General features: G+C 44.3%; 1 protein-coding gene across 1 annotated transcript in view; it reads right to left on the reverse strand.

Annotated features, from left to right (window-relative positions):
- Positions 1–21,056, reverse strand: part of tmem145 (transmembrane protein 145) — a 46,525-nt gene that overhangs the window by 5,472 nt on the left and 19,997 nt on the right. Inside the window, exons 5-12 of the mRNA XM_079503226.1 lie at positions 18,846–18,947; positions 10,100–10,184; positions 9,369–9,440; positions 8,115–8,183; positions 6,916–6,996; positions 6,213–6,291; positions 4,322–4,415; positions 1,838–2,010 (exon numbers count right to left, since the gene is read on the reverse strand). Coding sequence (XP_079359352.1) covers positions 1,838–2,010; positions 4,322–4,415; positions 6,213–6,291; positions 6,916–6,996; positions 8,115–8,183; positions 9,369–9,440; positions 10,100–10,184; positions 18,846–18,947 — 755 coding nt within the window. The remainder of the gene's footprint in view (positions 1–1,837; positions 2,011–4,321; positions 4,416–6,212; positions 6,292–6,915; positions 6,997–8,114; positions 8,184–9,368; positions 9,441–10,099; positions 10,185–18,845; positions 18,948–21,056) is intronic.

Genomic DNA, 21,056 nt, shown 5'->3' on the forward strand with positions numbered 1-21,056 from the left:
CATTTTTATGTGGCAGCATAAACCACCCTAATGACATTGAGGGTAAACAGACACATACAAAGAAAGATATTTTTGACACTGGTCTCCCTGTCTCCAGGAAACTCTCTCTAGTACAAGTGTAAAAGGAATAACTATTTTCACATCTATAGGAAACCACAACTGTATTGTAGGAGGACTCTATTTATACATTCAGGAATCTCTCTGTGTGTGTGTGTGTGTGTGTGTGTGTGTGTGTGCGTGCGTGCGTGCGTGCGTGCGTGCGTCCGTGCGTGCGTGCGTGCGTGCGTGCGTGCGTGTATCTGTATGACTGCCTGTTTGAGTGTCTGTCTGTCAATCTGTCTCTAAGTCGTCTACTGTGGGAAGAGAAGACTGTCAAGTGAAATATTATGCCCAGCCTATCCCTCTGCCCATGGAAGAGCCACATTGCCTTGGAATTAGATATATTTGGGTTTGGTGTATAAATCGTGATTTTATTGTTATTGGCGACATCCAAGGCTTGAGAAGGTGATTTATTATATGGCTGCATGCATGCATTTTTCTAATTAAAGATGTTTATTTTACACCAACATTGCAAGTGTCATTTTGCAGCTTCGGTGGAGCTGCGGCACTGTGAGCAAGTCAGACGAGCAGCTCTGCACATGCAGGAACAAAGGTCCAAGGGTGGCTCTCGCTGGGCCTGGTCTAGTCACAAACGGACAGAAACGAACTAACGAGCTGTGTTGGCGTAGCATATATTAACATTTTAAACTAGATAGAAAGATAAACAACATGTAGAAGAATCTATCTCCAGCATTGTGGGAACAGGGACAGCTCTGGTTGAGGGTGCTCCTGCGCCTCAAGCCAGCCAGCCGCTCCCCAGACACATTGGTGGAGAAGTAGACACAACCCATTGCTGGTCTCGCGCAGCTTGTTCGTAAACAATTTGTTAATTTTAGCCAATAAATTGCTCAATTTTGATTCATCTACAGCTGCTAGTCTTTGTTTTTTAAAATGAGCTACTTCTCCATACAGTCTGTTCCTTCATCTAGGTAACAGACTCATAATCTTGGACATTTTAGCATCATGGACTAGATGCTTTTTAGCATGTGAATTTAGCTCAGAGACTCAACTACCAAGTGAAAACAGTGGACAATATGCTGGGGGCTTATTAAAGCATTTCACCTCAAGACAAGGGCACAAAACAAACAGTGAAATAAGACTTTCAGATGACAAGCGAAGACACAACTGAATTGTATTAGAGCAAGATAACTGTGGATTGTCGTGGCAGAAATGTCTGTCACGCAGTGGTGGAAAGTAACTAAGTACTTTTACTTAAGTACTGTACTTAAGTTAAAAAAAATTGAGGTATTTGTACTTTACTTGAGTATTTCCAATTTATAATACTTTTACTTCTACTCCACTACATCTCAGAGCCAAAATTTGTACTTTTACTTCACTACAATTATTTGTACTTTTGTTACTAGTTACTTTGGCGATTTTAATTTTGATTGGGAAACATACATTAACCACTTCAACCCTATACATTTCGGCCATTTGAAAATAGCCGATCTAGATCGGCTATTTTCAATACATTTTCTACACATTTTGAATTTGTTTAATGTGACATTCTGCAATATGAATGCTTTTACTTTTAGTACTTTAAGTACATTTTGATGCCGATACTTTTGTACTTTTACTCAAGTACATTTTCAATTCCGTACATTTACTTGTAACGAAGTAGTTCTAAATTGCAGTATTGGTACTTTTACCTAAGTAAAACAATGAAGTACTTTTCCCACCACTGCTGTCACGCACGGTACATTATGGAAGCAGAGCGGAGACGGGGAGCAGCTCTCACCATAGTGTGTATGTGGTGAAGAAGGGGATGTAGAAGGGCTGCTTCTCAGGGTAACGTTTCAGGGAGACCAGGACGGCGTAACAGAACCACACGTAGGCCAGGAGCTGCAGACCCATCAGACCGTAGCCCGCGGGGCTGTCGTAGGCATACAGCACCTCACCTGGGTCAAAGAACTGATGCAAGGACAAGGACACAGCGTGAGACATTTTCATGAACATGGCACATGCAAATGAGGTATTTGGGGCATCCGCGTGTGGCCTAATTAGGTGTTTTCCAAAATGAGGCACACTGGTGTGCCGTCAGATAGCCTCGGAAATCCAGACATTTAGACAGGCCAAGGTGTGCCTATAGGCCAGGGATTGTGTGACAACCACACATTATTACTGCAAAATGTATGACTATACAAGAAGTTATGAAGTATAACTGAAGTATTTTTTTCCTAATTTACAGTACTTTGTGCGACCTCATTTACCAATAGAAAAGTAAATGCCATACCATAAAAATATATATTATAACTACTTTCAATATGGCGTCTCTATTTGGACCTGTAGGGCGAATATTCCAAATGTGTTGTCTGCCTTGAGATTTTGACTTGCCCATTGGTGTACCTTGGGCACAGACATTTTGAAAACCACTTACGGTATTACTTAATTATTAATTATAACCATAATACTGGTGCATGCCAGCCCTGTACCCATGTGTAGGTTCAGATCGGGCTGGTTGAGCATAGGATGAACTCTAATTTCAGTGCCAATTTGCGTCCATCATTCATGTCGCTTGTGGCCTTGGCATTAAACCTTATCGCAGTGACATTGAACACATTTGTAAGTTGTTGTCATTGTAGAGTTTCCAAGAGGAATTATTTGGGGAAGATTTTGCTCACTTTTCAAGTGCTCAAGCTTTATGTTAAAGTATATTAATTTCATTGTTTTGCCTCATTTTTAAACAATGTATGTAAATAATGCAGGATTATCCAAAATGGATAACATATTGTAGAACAGTAATTTCATTACACCACACCACTGCATACTGTACAGACATGTCTGTGCTGAACAACATTCTGTGGAAAAAACCTGAAAGAGGCAAAGTCAGACTGACCGGTGGCTACGTAATCTGTGCCCCAATTATTGAGCTAGACCTGCTTGTGGTTTAGTGGTGGAGCTGTGTTTGTGAGTGTGTGTGCATTTGTGTGTTTGAGTGTGTCCATGTTATATATGAGTATATGGGTACAGTCCTGTTTGTGTGTGCACAGACTGCACACATGTTTCTGTACGTCTTTGGACAATGGATTACATTTCAGGGACCAGTGATTGGATAGCACTGGTCAGACTGGGTTACCCTTCCCCTGGGTCTGCATTATGTAGTGGTCGACCCGGCACCATTCAGGTCAACACCAAACTCCAACCTGACACATAAATCCAGGTTTCAATATCAGGAACCGCAGGCCCAGTGGATCCAGAACCCTTTTTCACTGGATGGCACACGCGCGCGTGCACACACACACATGCACACGCATGCACGCACGAACACACGAACACACAGGCTCCATTTCATTTTCAGAGTAACCTACTTTAGCCTATTTTTAGCAGACATCCCCCAGAGTTTTGAGCAGTTTAATAGCAGGGCCCTATGCAAGAGGGCAGCAACCGCAGATAAATTACACAGCTCCAACTCTGCATATCATGCTGCGAGAGAGATGGCAATGGTCTCTAGTGTTAAATATAGCGAGGAATAATTCGCCTGCATTATTCCCAGCGCGTCCTCCAACGCGCAGACTTCAATGACAGTAATCCGCTGCTCCAGAGCCCAACATCTCTATGTGTCCAACCATGTTGAAGACACAGCCAGAGGTGCTTCTTGAGGAAACGTATAGGCTCATAAGTGTGTTACTAATTCATAGGCTCACACATTAAACACCAACCAATGATATCCAAGTTCTCACCCTCCTTGTAGCTGCATAATTGAAGAGACTGAAGAGTGGAAGGATGCTCAACTCAGCGAGGCATATATGCTTTGGGGGCCATTACACACACATTGTATAGAGAGGCTGGTGAGGCTGGGCATCAGGAGACATTTTTCATTGCTGGATCTGATATCTCAATGTGGAAATGTCACCCTGCCCCCCACAAGTATCTGTCTTTGCTAAAGACAAATCAAAATGTTCCCCCCATATCTGTTCTCCTTTAAAACCAATGCCCTTCTGCAAGGTTTTGTCTGACCTTTCCATTTCAGGAGGTCGTCAAGAATGGCCATCGCTTCCACCTCTCCTCATGTCAGGTAATTATAAATGTAATTTTACTTTCTTTATAATGGTGAACTTTAAGTGGATTTTACGGCTTAATGTATAAATCATAAATGTTACGCACTTATTTTTTAATGTCTCGTGAAATTTGTCATTTAGTCACTTCTAGTCTCCTTCTAGTCGAGGAGAAAAATATGACTTCCCAAGGTGCAGTGTGGGTAATGTAGTGTGCAGTGCCATACCTCAGCTTCGTAGATGAACAGGATAATGTAGGTGATGGTGTAGACTGTCATGTAGATGCTCAACTTAACAGACCCACTGTGGCTGATTCTCGCCCTGAGACACACACACACACACACACACACACACACACACACACACACACACACACACACACACACACACACACACACACACACACACACACACACACACACACACACACACACACACACATAGGGAGAGTGGGATTGACAAGCGTGTTAGACTCATCTGCACTGGGGTATAATTAGACTGCAATAATACAAAGCCTTGCCTTTCATATTTTGAATATTCATTCCCAATTTGGATGAGAAATATGGTTTCGACACTTGTAAATGAAGGGGTGACACGCCAGCAGGAAATGGAATTGATTATAATATATTACAATGAATTGGATAACAAGTTTGTTAACAGCACTTAAGACATCATTTTGTAGCATAATTTCCCTTGAAGACAAAAACTTGTTACCGAGACATGTTGACAAGTTTATAAACTTGATCTTACGCAACTCACTATGTCTCTCACTTATGTCATACACTTTGATCACACACATGCCCACACAGCACCCACGTCCGCAAGCCCACACACACACACACACACACACACACACACACACACACACACACACACACACACACACACACACACACACACACACACACACACACACACACACACACACACACACACACACACACACACACAGGTTGGGTATTGCCAATAACCTCACGATTGACACGTATCACGAGGCCACGTTACGATACTGTATGTGTCACGATACTGTATGTGTCACGATACTCGTTGATTTTGAATAATGACCATGTGTCCTAATTTACTTTTGCAGAGTCCTAGACCACCGATTGCCGATGTTTTAACAAATTATTGTCAGAAAATGTAAGGTTGCCAAACCAATTTGAATAACATTGAGATAACATTTCAACAAAAAGCAAGGGAGAAAATATAAATCGTAATATATCGTAACTGTCAGACAGAAACTGATTCCGATGTCTGTTTGTTTTAATGCCGCGTCACAGACAGCATTTCCTGCCGTATCGATATGGTACGATAAGATACAATCATCAGCAAGGAATACGATAGACGATTATTGCCATATCGATTAATTGAACCCAACCCTAACGCACGCACGCACGCATGCACGCAACAACTATATCTATAACACTCAGGACTTTACTGTGTGTGTGTGTTGTGTGTCGGTTCTCTAGGGGTTACGTGTATACAAATGTAACCATTACATCTATATGCTCTCAGAGCTATAAATTAACACTCTGTAAACACAAACCCACACACAAACACAGACATACTTGCCTGCGCCAATAGCTTAATGCACAAGTCAGTCCCTTATCAATGTACAGCCCACAGGGAGCATATGGTGTCAATAATGCAGTGTTTACCTCCATGCTCTGCACCAGTCACATGGAGGGAATCAGTGCCAACAGACTGACAGACACTTCCAACTGATACAGCGCCTCCAGGGAACATGTTATGACTGTGACAGCCGCGCCGAACGCTCTGAGACAGCGGGCCACACAGGGTTGTAGAAATGTGTTCCGGTGCATTCACACGTGCACGCATACATATCGCTGGATTTGTGCAGGCGTATAAAGCATCCATGAGTGGAGTGGTGGTACATGCAATCACATGGGCATGCATGGTCACACATTAAGGAGGCACGCACGCACGCACGCACGCACGCACGCACGCACGCACGCACGCACGCACGCACGCACGCACGCACGCACGCACGCACGCACGCACGCACGCACGCACGCACGCACGCACACACGCACGCACGCACGCACGCACGCACGCACGCACACTAGACCCGCACAGCCACACATCATAAACCTGTACCTAGTGACAGTGAATCCTTTTCCCAACAGTATCAGCATCAGAAGGAACACCAGGAAACTGACAGAGAATAGTAATTTCCCTAGAGAGAGACACAGAGGGAGAGAGAGAGAGAGAGAGGTAATTAGGTTGTGGCTTCTGAATCTGTAACATCATTAGGGGAGATAAAATCAGGTCACCCCACAAGTCCACGTACACACTCGCATACATAAAACCACACATGTGCACAGCCACCCAAACACACACACACACACACACACACACACACACACACACACACACACACACACACACACACACACACACACACACACACACACACACACACACACACACACACACACACACACACACACACACACACACACACACCTTTCAATGCAGTATATCCATCCTACTATAATACTAGACATGTCCGTGTGCCTGTCTGTCATACCCCCTGCTCCTCAATGGCCCTTTTGTAATTTAACAAATTGAACGCTGTTTATTAGCGTGTTTCGGCAACTCTGTTTAACTCTATGAGCGCAGTTTTCGGCGCCACTGCACATGTGCGCCGTTGACGACACGCATCCGGGTACGTCGGCTTACAGCACAGTTGGTTGTCTATGGAATTCAGTTACCTCCCGTATCTTATGGACTTACCCAATATATTAAGGACCTACGCAATATTTTAGGGACTTTCCAAGTATCTTAAGTACTTACTTACCCATTATCTTAAGGCTTCCGTTCCCAACTCCATCTGTAGCATACAGACCCCAGTAGATACAATGGAACAACAGGCTGAGCACTGTCAGATAGGGAGAGAGAGGGGGCGAGGAATAGGGAGAAGATGGAGGGAGGCAGGGGGGGGGGGGGGAGAAACACGGGAAGGAGAAAGAGAGGGCAAGTGCAGCGGGACCGGGGGATAGAGTGAACAGAATAGGGAATGGAGAGAGGGAGAGAGGGATCAGCACAGCAAACAGAAAGAGAGCAGAGGACAGAATGAAGGATGGGGAGAGAGAGAGAGAGAGAGAGAGAGAGAGAGAGAGAGAGAGAGAGAGAGAGAGAGAGAGAGAGAGGGAGGGGGGGCAGAGGAGGCGCAGGGCAGATGAGAGGAGAGGACGGGGGGGGGGGGCAGAGGAGGCGCAGGGCAGATGAGAGGAGAGGACGGCAGAGGAACGGGGGGATTGGGGAAGAGACAGAGCAGGGTTAGTTGAAAAGAGAGAAAAAGATAAGGAAATAATGGGGAGGTGGTGGGAGGACATGGGACAGGATTCAAAAACCCGTGGGTGGAATAGAGAGAGAGAGGAAAAGATAAGAGGAGGTATAGGGAAGGGAGCGAAGTAAAATATAAGAGGAAGAAGTTGAAGAAGAGGGAGACAGCGAGTTGAAAAGGAGGCCCGGGGAATGGAGGGGGCGGGAGGGCAGAGAGGAGGAGACGGAGTTAGAGTTGAAAGGACATTCAGCGAGAAGGGGAGACGGCGAGGGTGGAGGACAGATTGGTAGCACAATGAGAGAGATGGCGGATGAAGAAAGAGAATTGAGGGGAGCAGGTGAAGAGGGGAATTCATAAAAAAGCAAGAGATGGGGAGAGAGAGAGAGAGAGAGAGAGAGAGAGAGAGAGAGAGAGAGACATAATTGAAAGGGGCCAAGGAACAGGGAAGATGATTCAACAGGGAGACATGAGGCAGACGGAGAGGAAGGGATGAGAAAGGAGAGGAGGAGAGTTTGTCATATACTGTAGAGTCAGTGTGCAGTGAAGCACCAAACTGTGTAATGACTCCTATTTACAATGTAACGACGACGATAACATCTCTAATCTGAATCAGGGTGTTACGTGTGTGTGTGTGTGTGTGTGTGCGTGTGTGCGTGCGTGCGTGCGTGCGTGCGTGCGTGCGTGCGTGTGTGCGTGCGCGCAATCCTCACCTTCTACACCTGCAGCAGTCATAAACATCTTATAGGTGGTGTGAAGAAGCTGTCTCCCCTTCAGGTTGTCTGCAAAGGGGGGTGGGGGGGGGGGTGACAAATAGACTGAGTGAAGCAGAGGGAGAGGAAGAGAGAGGGACAGAGATAAAAAGGATCGGAGCGATGGTAACAGATGGCGGGAGACGATCGAGTGCAATGCGTGCGAGAGCCAGGGAATCAAAAGCACGAGATGAAACGAGCGCCAGATAGATGCAGAGGGTGGCCCATTTGTATGCAGCCACCCTGCCAACGGCCGTCTCAGGACGAGGCGCAGCCAGATGCAACTTCTCCCTTTTCCGTCCTCCCTAAAAAGCCCCTCCGCCCCCCTCCTCTTCCTCCCACACAAGCTCCTGGAAAATCGTTTTTAATGCGTATTTAACTGAGCGGGTTGACTGCAAAAAAAAAGAAACACTCCTGTTTATCCCGAGGGAGTGATTACAAGGAAAGAAAAGGGGAGGAATAGTTGGGTCGTAGATGTGCATCAGTGCACATCGTTAACAATGTGAAGCCTCGCAGAGTTGCTGAACGTTAAGCAGCGCTGCAGTCTCTCACAGGCAGCTGCTTCCACACAGCTAGACTCTGATGGTGGGTTCTTGTGCACAGAAAAGAGGCACAGAGAGCACTTTCCATTTCAAGTTCAATTGGATTAATTTGCTCTCATCATGGCCAGGTATTTGACCTACCCGGTATGCGGGCGGGGTCATAAGCTATTCTCTCTTGCCATTAGGCCACCATTCGACATGTCCATTCAACCACTTACTTTTCGGTACCAGCTTTCCCTTTGTAGTCACCCTGTCTCTCTCTTTCTCGCGTGCATTTACTCTTACAATAAGCATCCTCTGCTATTCTTCACTCTCTCCATTTTCTCTTTTGTCCCGCACGCTCGTTCTACTTCCAGGCCCAGAGCGCGTGGTGAACATGCTGGGACTGCACCTTCACTTATCAGAGGGAACATGAGAACGTACTTCTATATCCCATCATGCAGGCCTGTAAGGGACTTCATAATGCATGTGACAAAAAGGCTCTTAACGCCGATGGTTTTCTACTTCTGAAAGGAAAAGGTGAAATGCTCTGCTCCTGGAGAGGGAGAGAAACAGAGAGTAGATAGAGAGACGATGGAGAGAGAGTGCTGTGCTGAGTGCTGAGAGGATGGAGAGAGGATAGAACGATATACTGTAGGTAGAGAGAGAAATGAAAAGAGAGAGAGATACTTACAAGCAAAGTAGCAGGAGAGGAGGAACACCAAGGAGAATATAACCAGGAACGTGATGTCCGTCTCCAGGATCCCTGTGATGGAGAGATAGAGGGGTGGGGGGTGGAAGAGAGATGGGAGAGGAACGGAGAAGGATAGGAGGATGGGAACGAGGGTTTTAGGGATGAGTAGGGGAGAGAGAAGATGAGAAAAATGGGGCGGGGTGTGGGAAAGGAGGAAGGATGGAAGAGGTTGATCAGGTTGAGGAGAGAGGAGGGACAGACAGAACGATGGGGCGGAGCGGAGACAGAGGGGGACAAAGGACAGACAGGTAAAGGTAAACAGAATGAAAGGATAATTAAAGTGGTAAAGGGTGAAGGAGAGATGGATATTGGATTAGATAAGAAAGTGAGAGAGACAGAGAGAAAGAGAGAGGGGGTGGACGGAGAGAGCAAGTTACAGAGACAGATACAATGAGAAAAAGAGATGATGGGCGGAAGTGGAAATAATTTGGTTAGAGAAACAGACACTCTGGTCCCTCTCTTCTCCTCCATTTTCATCCCTTTCACTCTCTCCATCCGTCATCATTAATTTATCCAGCCGTCCCTTCATTATTGTAATTTGCTCAGTACAGTGTGCTTTATTGGCCGTACTAAGTGGTGTGGGCTAGTGCCATCGACGATTCATTCCATAATCCTTCTCCTCTTCTCTGTCTGTCTGTCTCTCTCTCACACACACACACACACTCACTTACCGAACTCATCGGCAGAGAAATGCTGTGTCCAGAAAGATTGGCCATTAGTGAGTTTCATCTCATACTCCAGCTGCAAACCTTCGCCCTGAGAGGGGGAGAGAGAGAGAGAGGGAGAGAGAGAGAGAGAGAGAGAGAGAGAGAGAGAGAGGCAGAAAAAGTGGGGATAAGGGTGTGGATAAAGGAATGGAGATGGATACTATAGTTTAGGGTCATGCTCTACTTTCTGGTTCTCACTATAAGACACCAAAAAGCTCTGGTAAGAGAGCTGGAGGGAATGCAACATTATATTATGAGCTGTGAAGTGTTCAGCTACTTTCAGCACCATGGACAGCTCAAGTGGAGGAGCTGCTTCAGTGTGCAGCATGGTCCCAAGTTCCCCAACCCCTTTCCTGTACTTGGAGATCTCAAAAGGCTGCCGTGTTAACTCATTTACTGCCAGATTTATTTCTTGCTGCGTTTAGGATCGTTTCAGCCGCAAGTCTTATTTTGAAGACCAATAACATGCATCTTCAGAGCATGCTTTAAAGGACCACTTCACCACTTTTCAACTTATCTTCATATAATTGGTCCTCACTAATGTTCATGATAAAATACTAAAAATACCACAATTTTTCCTACTCAATCTGTGTCTCATAGGAGGGCTGTCAGAAAAGTATTTTGTGAAAAATGTAGATTTGTATTATTATGGCTTCCATTATCGCATTGCAACTTTTCAGGAATAGAAAGCCTGCAGTTTCTATAGCTTGGATTCCCCATCAATGACGTCACTGGTGGACGGGTTTCTGACCTGCTCACAGCCCTCCTATGAGACACAGAAAGAATTGTGGCATTTTATCATGAACATTAGTGAGGACCAATGTTATGAAGGTACTGTAGGTTGAAAACCTGGTGAAGTGGTCCTTTAATGTTCAATCAATCGATTGTGTACCGGCCTCAATCAGTGGAACTAACATAGCATATTTTTCTTCTTTGTCTGTATCACAATGAAGACTCATTTTCAAGGTTTTTTTTTAAAAATGCCACACTTTATTATGTTATGTATTATAATTAAATTTTGCCTATTAGTTGGCGGCCCACTTGCAACATCCTCATGGCCCCCCACTGGGCCCGGCCTACAGGTTGAGAACCACTAGAGTATGAAGAGGATTAAGAGTTGATCGCAGTGCTGGATAAAGTACTCACATGTTTTACTGGAGTAAAAGTATCAATACTGCAATATAGAAATAGTCCATTACAAGTAAAAGTCCGGAATTCTAAACTTAGTAAAAGTATCGGCATCAAAATGTACTCCAAAAGTACAAAGTACTCATTATGCAGAATGTCCCATTTAAAGTTTTCAAATGTATAAACATCTTTTGAAAATAGCAGATCTACAAGGTCACACACAATGCGTCGTGATGCATTGTGTGCTTGTAGATCTGCTATTTTCAAATGGCCGAAATGTGTGTATACTAGGGCTGAAGTGGCTAATGTCTTGTAATAATAATCAAAATGTACAAAGTAACTAGTAACTAAAGTTGTCAAATAATTGTAGTGGAGTAAAAGTACAATATTTGCCTCTGAAATGTAGTGGAGTAGAAATAAAAGTACTGAACATTTGACATACTCAAGTAAAGTACAAATACATCAAAATGGTACTTAAGTACAGTACTTAAGTAAAGGAAAATAAATGTACTTAGTTGTTTTCCACCACTGTTTGATAGACATTGGGCTTTCGTCCAGTCCACTATGATTGCCTTTTATGAAATATAACCTACAGGTATCAAGTTCATTTGGAATCCACGTCAACACAAGCATGAGTCATCGATGAACACATAAAGCCATGAGGAGGCACTGCAGTGACAATAACAGTCTTTGGTACAATTTGATGCAAAACGGCTTCGCTTCCCACAGCAATATCCATTATCAACTATACAATTACTGCTTGTTTTCCCTGTGCCACTCTGCAATCCATTTCAATGTGCTCTGTCATTATAGCACATTTTGACAGCCATGCCAGTGAAATGCCTCCAAATTGAATTGATTTGAGAAAAAGAGAGTGGGGGGCGAGAGAGAGAGAGAGAGAGAGAGAGAGAGAGAGAGAGAGAGAGAGAAGGGAGAGAGAGACGGTGAGAGGGAAATTGGTAGACAATTAGAGCAAAGTGAGCTCATTTCACAGACAAAAGTTCAAAGCCTGTGTGTAGTCTGGTCTTGAAAGATGGAGAGACAGAGGGAGAGAGACAGACAGAAAGCGAGAGACAGCGAGAAATTACTTTGATTTCATTTGGCGGCCTCAGACTCCATCTCACTCTCTCGATCAAAAAGGGGCGAGAAGCGTGGAGCGTGCACTGCCACAAAATCAATACAGACACGAAGAGCAAAGAGACAGAGATAAAGAGAGATAGATGGTAGAGAGAGAGAGAGAGAGAGAGAGAGAGAGAGAGAGAGAGAGAGAGAGAGAGAGAGAGAGAGAGGGACACTATAAAATACTAGAGCGGATAAGGAGAGGACAAAAAATGAGCGCAGAAGGAGAGCGAGTTGAGGTGTAGAGATCACTAGTAAATCACAGCTGTACTGCTGATCCTGGGTGTCAGAACCCAGGAGAGGGTCATGACCCAGCAGGGGATCTCAGGTTGATTTGGCCCACCAGACGGAAAGTGGTTAAGAAATGGGAGAAATGTGAATTTCCAGTAATAGAAATTATACACATTGCATATTCATAGAACACATTAAGGCAGAAAGGAGGTCTATGATTGCATGCCAACAGTGCCAAGCGTGCATTGTGTTGCCAACTCGGGGTCAACAGTACCGAGCCTGGATTGTGCCAAACAGTGCCTGGGTGGTGAGGCAGAATGCAGTCTTGATGTGAGTTTGATATCACTAACCGAAGCTGACGATAGCCTCTTGAGGACCTGTCCTGCACTCCCCAAAACACACAAAGTAGGCGACCTCTGGCAGTAGTAGTGCTACGAAATTAGCATCTGGTTGTGCTACTGACCTGAAAATCTCTCTATTATCCAGTCAAAGCTTAGTGCAGTAGCACTATAAGCATGTACTATTTGGCTCAGGCATCCAAACTTAACATGAATCGGTGAACGCTTCTCCTTTACATGAATTTTAATGCGTAGAAAAGCTGTGACATGTAACGCAGTGGTTCTCAAAGTGCTGGGCCAGGGGTGCTTCCAGGGGGTTACCAGCAAAATGACAACATCAGTTTGACCGCTTTAACCCTATACACATCGGCTATTTCAAGACAGCCGATCTACAAGCTCACAACGCATTGCATCGTGTCTCTTAGATACAGTATTTTAGTAGTCCTGGACTGCACCAACACAGAGTCAATTGGGATAAATAAAGACCGAAGATATTGTTTTTGGTACACCACTAGAGAGACACAGATCCCCCATTATTATTCATGTTTGTATACGTAGTATAGTCAAGTCAAGTCAAGTCAATTTTATTTATATAGCACGTTTAAAAACAGCAGCAGTTGACCCAAAGTGCTTTCCAGAATAGGTAGACCGTAGTCTATCACAGTGCAATAACAAAACATGTAATACAAGCAAAAAAAATAACAACAAAAACAAAAACAATGAACAACAATAAACACTAAAATTCACACTGTATTAAAAGCCAGACTGAAAAGGTGTGTTTTCAGGTTAGATTAAAAAATCTCCAGGGTGGGGCTAACCTTGATATGGATTGGGAGATTAATCCAAAGTGTGGGACCAGCTACAGAGAAATATCCCCTTTGGTTTTCAGGTTTGAAGGGGGGACTGCAATGAGTTTGAGAGTGGAGTAGTACTATAGACCATCTTTTGTCATGGGAAGATCAGATTGAATCATTGGGTAAGAAAACAAGCAAAGAATCTATTTCCTTTGCCGTCTGAGATCTTTTGGTGCTAGTAGACAGATTCTTCTTTTGTTTTTCCACTTCTGTTATTTGAGTGTTCTTCAGTACTGTAGTACCACCTGGTGTGGATGTTTGTCTGTATAAAGTCAACTGCTGCAACAACTGAACATTTGTTCAAAGATTGTAAGACAGCCTGTTCAGGCTATGTATAATAACAGTATTCTAAGGTTGGCAAGGAATATTCCTTCAAACACATGTCTTGTATGGAGAATATAGTTTGGCCAGTGGTAGGCTGAGTGGTGCACATTGCTTTTGTCAAATGTGTGTATATTTGTGGCATACAGGGCTTCTGGGTCGCAAGACAAAATTCAGTGTGAGCTGACAATAAAGTATTATCATATCGTATCATAACACGTTGTGAGCTCATAGATCTTCTATTTTCCAAAGCAAAAGCAAAAAAATGTGTAAAAAATCGAATATTTTTAAAAATATTTTAACAACGCAAATCTTGTATGGGGGTCCCTGGCATACAATATTTTCAGATGGGGATCAGGACCAATTTCATATGCATTTTAATTTTATTCTAATGAAAGAAATGTGGTTTTGTTTTTATGTGGCCTCTAGATTTCCCACTAAAATGAAATGTCCTCTAAACACCTTAGGTCAAACTTATTTTCTGATGCCAGCCTTCACACATTTGCACATGCTAACCCACGCCGGGGTGCGACGGAGGGCGGGGGAGGGTGTTAGCGCATTCTGTGAGGAGGCCTCCTTTCGTTTCGCTCGGCTTACGAGCCAAAAAGGGTGTTAGAGCCACCTGAGTGGAGGCGGAGATGGAGCGATAGAGGAGGAACGTGACAGGAAAGTTGAATAATTGGTGAGACGGAATCCAAGAGAACCAAGGGGAGATGTAGTATCTGATAAAAAGAGAGGGAGCTTGGAGGCATGAAAGGTACAAAGCAGTTGCTGGCACACGAGATACAGAAAGAGAACGAGAGAGAGAGTGTTAGAGGAAGCATTGAGACAGAAAGATGCAGTGATAGGACGGTGAGGCGGACGGTGGTTCGTGGTCCATTTGGGCCTGTGAAATGAACATGGCAGGTTTTGCTGTGTGGGAGTGGGGGGTAGTCAAGAGGACAGACAGACGAAAGAGACGAGAGAGCTCTGGAACGGATCCGGCATGACATGACACGGGTAGCCTCGCGCCGCGTTAACACAGACTTCAAAGGATTGCTCCGAACGATCAGGAATGACAAGCGGCTGGGATGGACGGTGTGAGAAGTGTGACAGCGGACGAGGGGGAGAGGAGCAGGAGGAGACTGAGCGATGGGTGGAAATTGGCTGTGGATTGCGGCCCGCATCCTGTATGGCCCCGAGACGGAGACGGAGACTTTATGGTTGAGTCCAACAGCATTAGGCTGCATGTCGATCAGCGTGGCCTCTTTGGTGTGATGCTAAACCACTCTTTGCAAGAAAGAAGCATCCGGGCCAATCATGTGCATGTCCTCACCGCCACCCTCCACTGACGCCACCAAACACGTACATGGAACAATACACCCGCACACACACCCGCACACACGCGTGTGCGCACACACACACACACACACACACACACAAAATCGCTAAATTTTTTGTATATATATTCTCTTATCATACAACCACAGTCACACGTAGATAAACACACTCCCTCTGTGCCTCTCACACCTCCCAGTGTCAGATTCCCGTATAGAACGCCAATGAAGACGTGTCATTACTCATTATTATCCTCACTCACGTATGCACACCTGGTCCTGGCCCAGCCGAAAAATATTGGGCGTATTGTGTTTTATCAACTGGCTGTATGAGCAGCGGAGCGGAGAGAGTGTGTGTGTGTATGTGTGTGTGTGTGTGTGTGTGTGTGTGTGTCTGTCAAATCTCAGCTTCTCTGTGAAAGAAGAACATGAATTACCTTCATGTTCTTCTGTTGAAGAACTGTTGAAGAACATGAAGGAACATGAAGGTAATTCTATTTAAGCATTTCAAATTCATTCTTTCGTTACGTAATTAAGAACAATCAATTACGTTGTAATGTTGTAATTAATACAGATGAGTGACGGCTTTCTATGGTGACGTATATGTCGATCAGTGTCGGGTGGATTAAAGGAAATGCCTCTATGTATATGTAATTTGTAAGTTGATTAGCGGTATACTGTGGTTACTTTGCGTATGCCCCGTTTGATGCGTATGTATCGTAGCAGCATATGACGTCAGGGTATAACTGGTACAACTAGCTCTCAATGATGACGTAATAAAGATGTGGATTAAAGGACCCAATGCCAGAGTGTAATTGGTTTTCGATGGTGACGTAATGACGATATGTTTTAGTGTTGGGAGAATTAAAGGTAATGCCCCTATGTATACATGTATGTAATCTGACACCACTGCCATATCAAGCACAAATAGTCATTACGTTATACGCTGGCACGGCGCATACACATCAAACGGCGACATACGAAAACGAAAACTATTACTTGCGCAAGTAACAAGTAACAACAAGGACTGGGAAAGTATTTATCTGTGAGTGAAGCCAGTGAAACAACGTGCTGCTGCTCAAAAGGAGGCTGCCTTCACTGTGTGTTGATCATCGTATGGAACCAATACAAGATTCCAACACAGATAAGGTAACAGCAGCTGAAACTAGTGTTTATACCACACAGTGCAACACACCCAGTCATACAGATCAGAAGACTGTGGCAATAAGCTCTCATGTCATGTTTCCAGACTCTGATATTGCAAAAGAAAATGGCATGTGGTTGTACCAAGGCAGCATCCATATTTACAGATGTGCTTGCACCTGTCTGTGAGCAGAGTTGTTTTTGAGAGTTAAAAGAAATTGAGGAGGATGCTTTGATAAAGTAAACATGTCTTTATTGGTTCCTTATTGGTTGTAATTAATTTCTTCACAATCAAATCAAAGCCTCTTGGTTGGTTGGTTGATTGGTGTGTTGTCCAGTTGTATTGGTTGGTTGGTGTGTTGCGCAGTTGTATTGGTTGGTGTGTTGTCCAGTTGTATTGGTTGGTGTGTTGCGCAGTTGTATTGGTTGGTGTGTTGCGCAGTTGTATTGGTTGGTGTGTTGTGCAGTTGTATTGGTTGGTGTGTTGTGCAGTTGTATTGGTTGGTGTGTTGCGCAGTTGTATTGGTTGGTGTGTTGTGCAGTTGTATTGGTTGGTGTGTTGCGCAGTTGTATTGGTTGGTGTGTTGTGCAGTTGTATTGGTTGGTGTGTTGCGCAGTTGTATTGGTTGGTGTGTTGTGCAGTTGTATTGGTTGGTGTGTTGTCCAGTTGTATTGGTTGGTGTGTTGCGCAGTTGTATTGGTTGGTGTGTTGCGCAGTTGTATTGGTTGGTGTGTTGCGCAGTTGTATTGGTTGGTGTGTTGTCCAGTTGTATTGGTTGGTGTGTTGTCCAGTTGTATTGGTTGGTGTGTTGTGCAGTTGTATTGGTTGGTGTGTTGTGCAGTTGTATTGGTTGGCTGGTTGGATGGTTGGTTGTATTGTCCAGTAAATAGTTAATTTAAATGCAGTTCTGACACCTGACATTTTTAGGAAATTGAAGGCAAAAATGCATATTAATTAATAAAAACATTACTATGAATTAATTAATGAATTAAACAATTCCACACGCACATTCCCAGGCCAAGGTAATAATGAATTCCTGCATACGCCACTGCACTCACTCACTCACTCACTCACTCACTCACTCACTCACTCACTCACTCACTCACTCACTCAAGTTCAACACCACCGCGTTGACCTCCAGTCCAGATGGACATCAAATCATTAAGCACAAACCACCAGCACCACACGGCTCTACCCTTTCAAACCCCACCAGCACCACATGGCTCTACCCTTTCAAACCCCCCAGGCACATCATTAACACAACACACACACAGAGAAGAATTATAAAGCAACACTACACCCCCCCACCACCACCACCACCACCACTACCCCCAGGCTATCTAATCAACAGGTTACAGTGAGAGACGCACTAGAGCACACATACATGGTTGCCAAATTAGAAAATCCAGGCGGGTATGCAGAATGTTAATATCACGGTATTGAACTGAATTTGTGGGAAAAGCAGCTCGATGTGATTTACTATCATGGTGAAAACAAGCTGATGAACGTGACATATCGCTTCTAAATAGCGCTGTACATCCGTGTGCACACACACGCGCACACGCATGCACACGCGCACACACACACACACACACACACACACACACACACACACACACACACACACACACACACACACACACACACACACACACACACACACACACACACACACACACACACACACACACAGATGTACGCACCGCATGCTGTGGCATGGGAGAGATAAGGTGTGCAGATGTGCAGATAGAGGACCAGCTGGAACAGAGTTATAGATGATCGCCCTGGGGTTGTGTGTGTGTGTGTGTGTGTGTGTGTGTGTGTGTGTGTGTGTGTGTGTGTGTGTGTGTGTTTGCTTACGTGCGTGCGTGCGTGCATCCGTGTGTTTGTTTTCCTGCGCACGGGTTGCAATCGTGTTAATCTGTATGTTTTCATCATGATCCTTGAGTCACGTACTGTACATCAAGCTGCTGTGTCTATATGAGTCTGTCTGTACGTCTGTGTAACTGCGTGCAAGCGTGTGTGAGACAAATAGAGAGAGTATGTTCATGCAAGCAGCTCCACATTATAGTTGCTGTTTGTGGCAAAAACCTTGTATCTCCATATTTCATCTTCTTTTTGCTGGCTTTTCATAAATGAATGCATTGGCAGGCAAATCTGTTTGTGTGGGACTGGGAGAGGCGTGTGTTCGCTGCGGTATGGGAGCGTGCGTGTTCCCTCAGAGGTGAGAGGTGAAAGGTTGAGATATTGCCCACTCACCCCACATTTGCTGAGTGCAATGTACCACCATCTCTCCCTCACCGAGCGGAAGCTACGGCCGCCCACACAGTTCAGAACCTCTTCATCCCCATCCTCCTCCACCTGAGAGACAGACAGACAGACAGATAGACACCGATGACATAGAGAAAAGGAGAGAGAGAGAGAGAGAGAGAGAGAGAGAGAGAGAGAGAGAGAGAGAGAGAGAGAGAGAGAGAGAGAGAGAGACAGACACAGACACAGACACAGACACAGACACAGACAGACAGACAGACAGACAGACAGACAGACAGACAGACAGACAGACAGACAGACAGACAGACAGACAGACAGACAGACAGACAGACAGGGTAGAGTTAGACAGACAGAGTGAAGGTGAGAGAAATCAATAGAGAGAGAGAGGCAGACAGTGAGACAAAAGAGCCAGCAGCAAGACAAAAAAAAGCATTGGCATAATGCTACTTCATGCCATGTTGCTATGGCAAAAACCTTTCCTCACAAATGCATTGTAATGATCACAATAAAGCAGAAATGTGACGCACTGAGTGCCAAACACTTCATAACGCAAACAGCCTGAAATACTGACTGCTGCTGCGGCTGTGCATCCAAACTTATCAAATCATACGGGCACAAAACCCGCTATAGGAGCTATATCCATCATTGTGAATAAAAGGATTGTCTGTCATTTAAACTCATTTTATCAATCATGACATCCTTTCACCACAAATGAGTGCGTTCCATATAGACTGTAAAAATACTGTGTTTGTGAACTGCAAGCTGCATTGGCTCTCTCTCGCTCTCTGTTTCTCTCTCTCCCTCTCACAGACACAGACTCTCATCTTCTTCTCTTTCGAGTGTGTGTGTGCCGTCCAGAGGCACTAGAATATATTATTTATTAATCTGTTAGGAGGATTGTGAATACATAAGTACAACTATTCAAATCGATGACTGCTTGACTGCTGGGGATTGCTTGCAATTATGAAAAGGCATGGGGCTGGCAGGGGGGCTATTATAGACAATTATGATTCCAAAAAACTTTTGAATTACTTGTTTGGAATCTCATACCGGTACTTTGGATTGAAAAGGTTATGATAAATTGTAATCTTTACTGGTTCGCCAAAAATGTGAGTCAAAATATTCACACTGTATACTGTAGCGCCCAGTATAATTATGATAAGGAAAAGCTGGATAGACCACATCCCATATCCTGCAGTGAAAGTTGTCTTGCTTGTTGTAAGGCCAATGTGCAAGGCACTGAGGCAAATAATAGAAAATCCTGGCTTATGCTGATAGCTAATTTAACTGAGAGTTCCATTCCATAGTTGTGGCTTATTTGATTTGCTGCTCTGTAACTATAAGGCAATTTATGCTCTGTAGCAGGCTATGTGTCAAGCTTAATTTAGCTTGACAGCTGGTGAAATAATTTACAACAGGCAAAAAGTAAGAACGTTTTTGCTACTCATCAATACAAAGGCAGGTTGTGTCATTAGAAAGCCTACTTTCCTTAGTGGAAGCACTCTGAGCCCCCCACCACACGTATAAAAGGTATTCTTTTGGCCAAAAAGGGATTTGTTTTCCACGGGAAAAAAATATATTTTTAGTTACTCTTTAGCCCTCTTGCCAAGAGAAAACCTTCATAGAGAATATTTTTCCTCCACTGGCCAAAAAGTACCTTTTATACGTGTGGTGGTGGGCTCAGTGCTTCCACTAAGGAAAGTAGGCTTTCTAATGACACAACCCGCCTTTGTATTGGTGAGTAGCAAAAACATTATTTTTATTTACGCTAAAGACGAGGCTGGTCTGCATTTATGCGAGCCCCGGAAGTCATCGGTAACATAGCTCTAAAATAAAACTATTGCTACCGAGCACCTTGTGGAATACTGTGTGATGCCCATGCACCCTTCTATAAATAAATATAACTCTTTATAATACAAAACTGTCACATTAACAAAGTGCAGTTTTTCAGAGATGTACTGTATATTATGGCCAATTTCATTAGACCTAGATCTCTTCCAATTTCATCAAGTGGCACATATTTCACACAGCTCCACCCGAAGTTAAGGAGGCCTTAGCTTAGTGGGCATACAGTCAGAGGCCATATGGTAATCAGAAGATCACCACTTCCCCTCCTGGCCTCGGTCTATACGTGTCGGAAGTGTCCCTGAGAAAGACACTTAACTCCTAACCCTAAACCTCCGTATAGCCATCTGAGCA

The sequence above is a fragment of the Electrona antarctica genome, assembly GCF_951216825.1.
Source record: "Electrona antarctica genome assembly, chromosome: 6".
NCBI classification, from domain to species: Eukaryota; Metazoa; Chordata; class Actinopteri; order Myctophiformes; family Myctophidae; genus Electrona; species Electrona antarctica.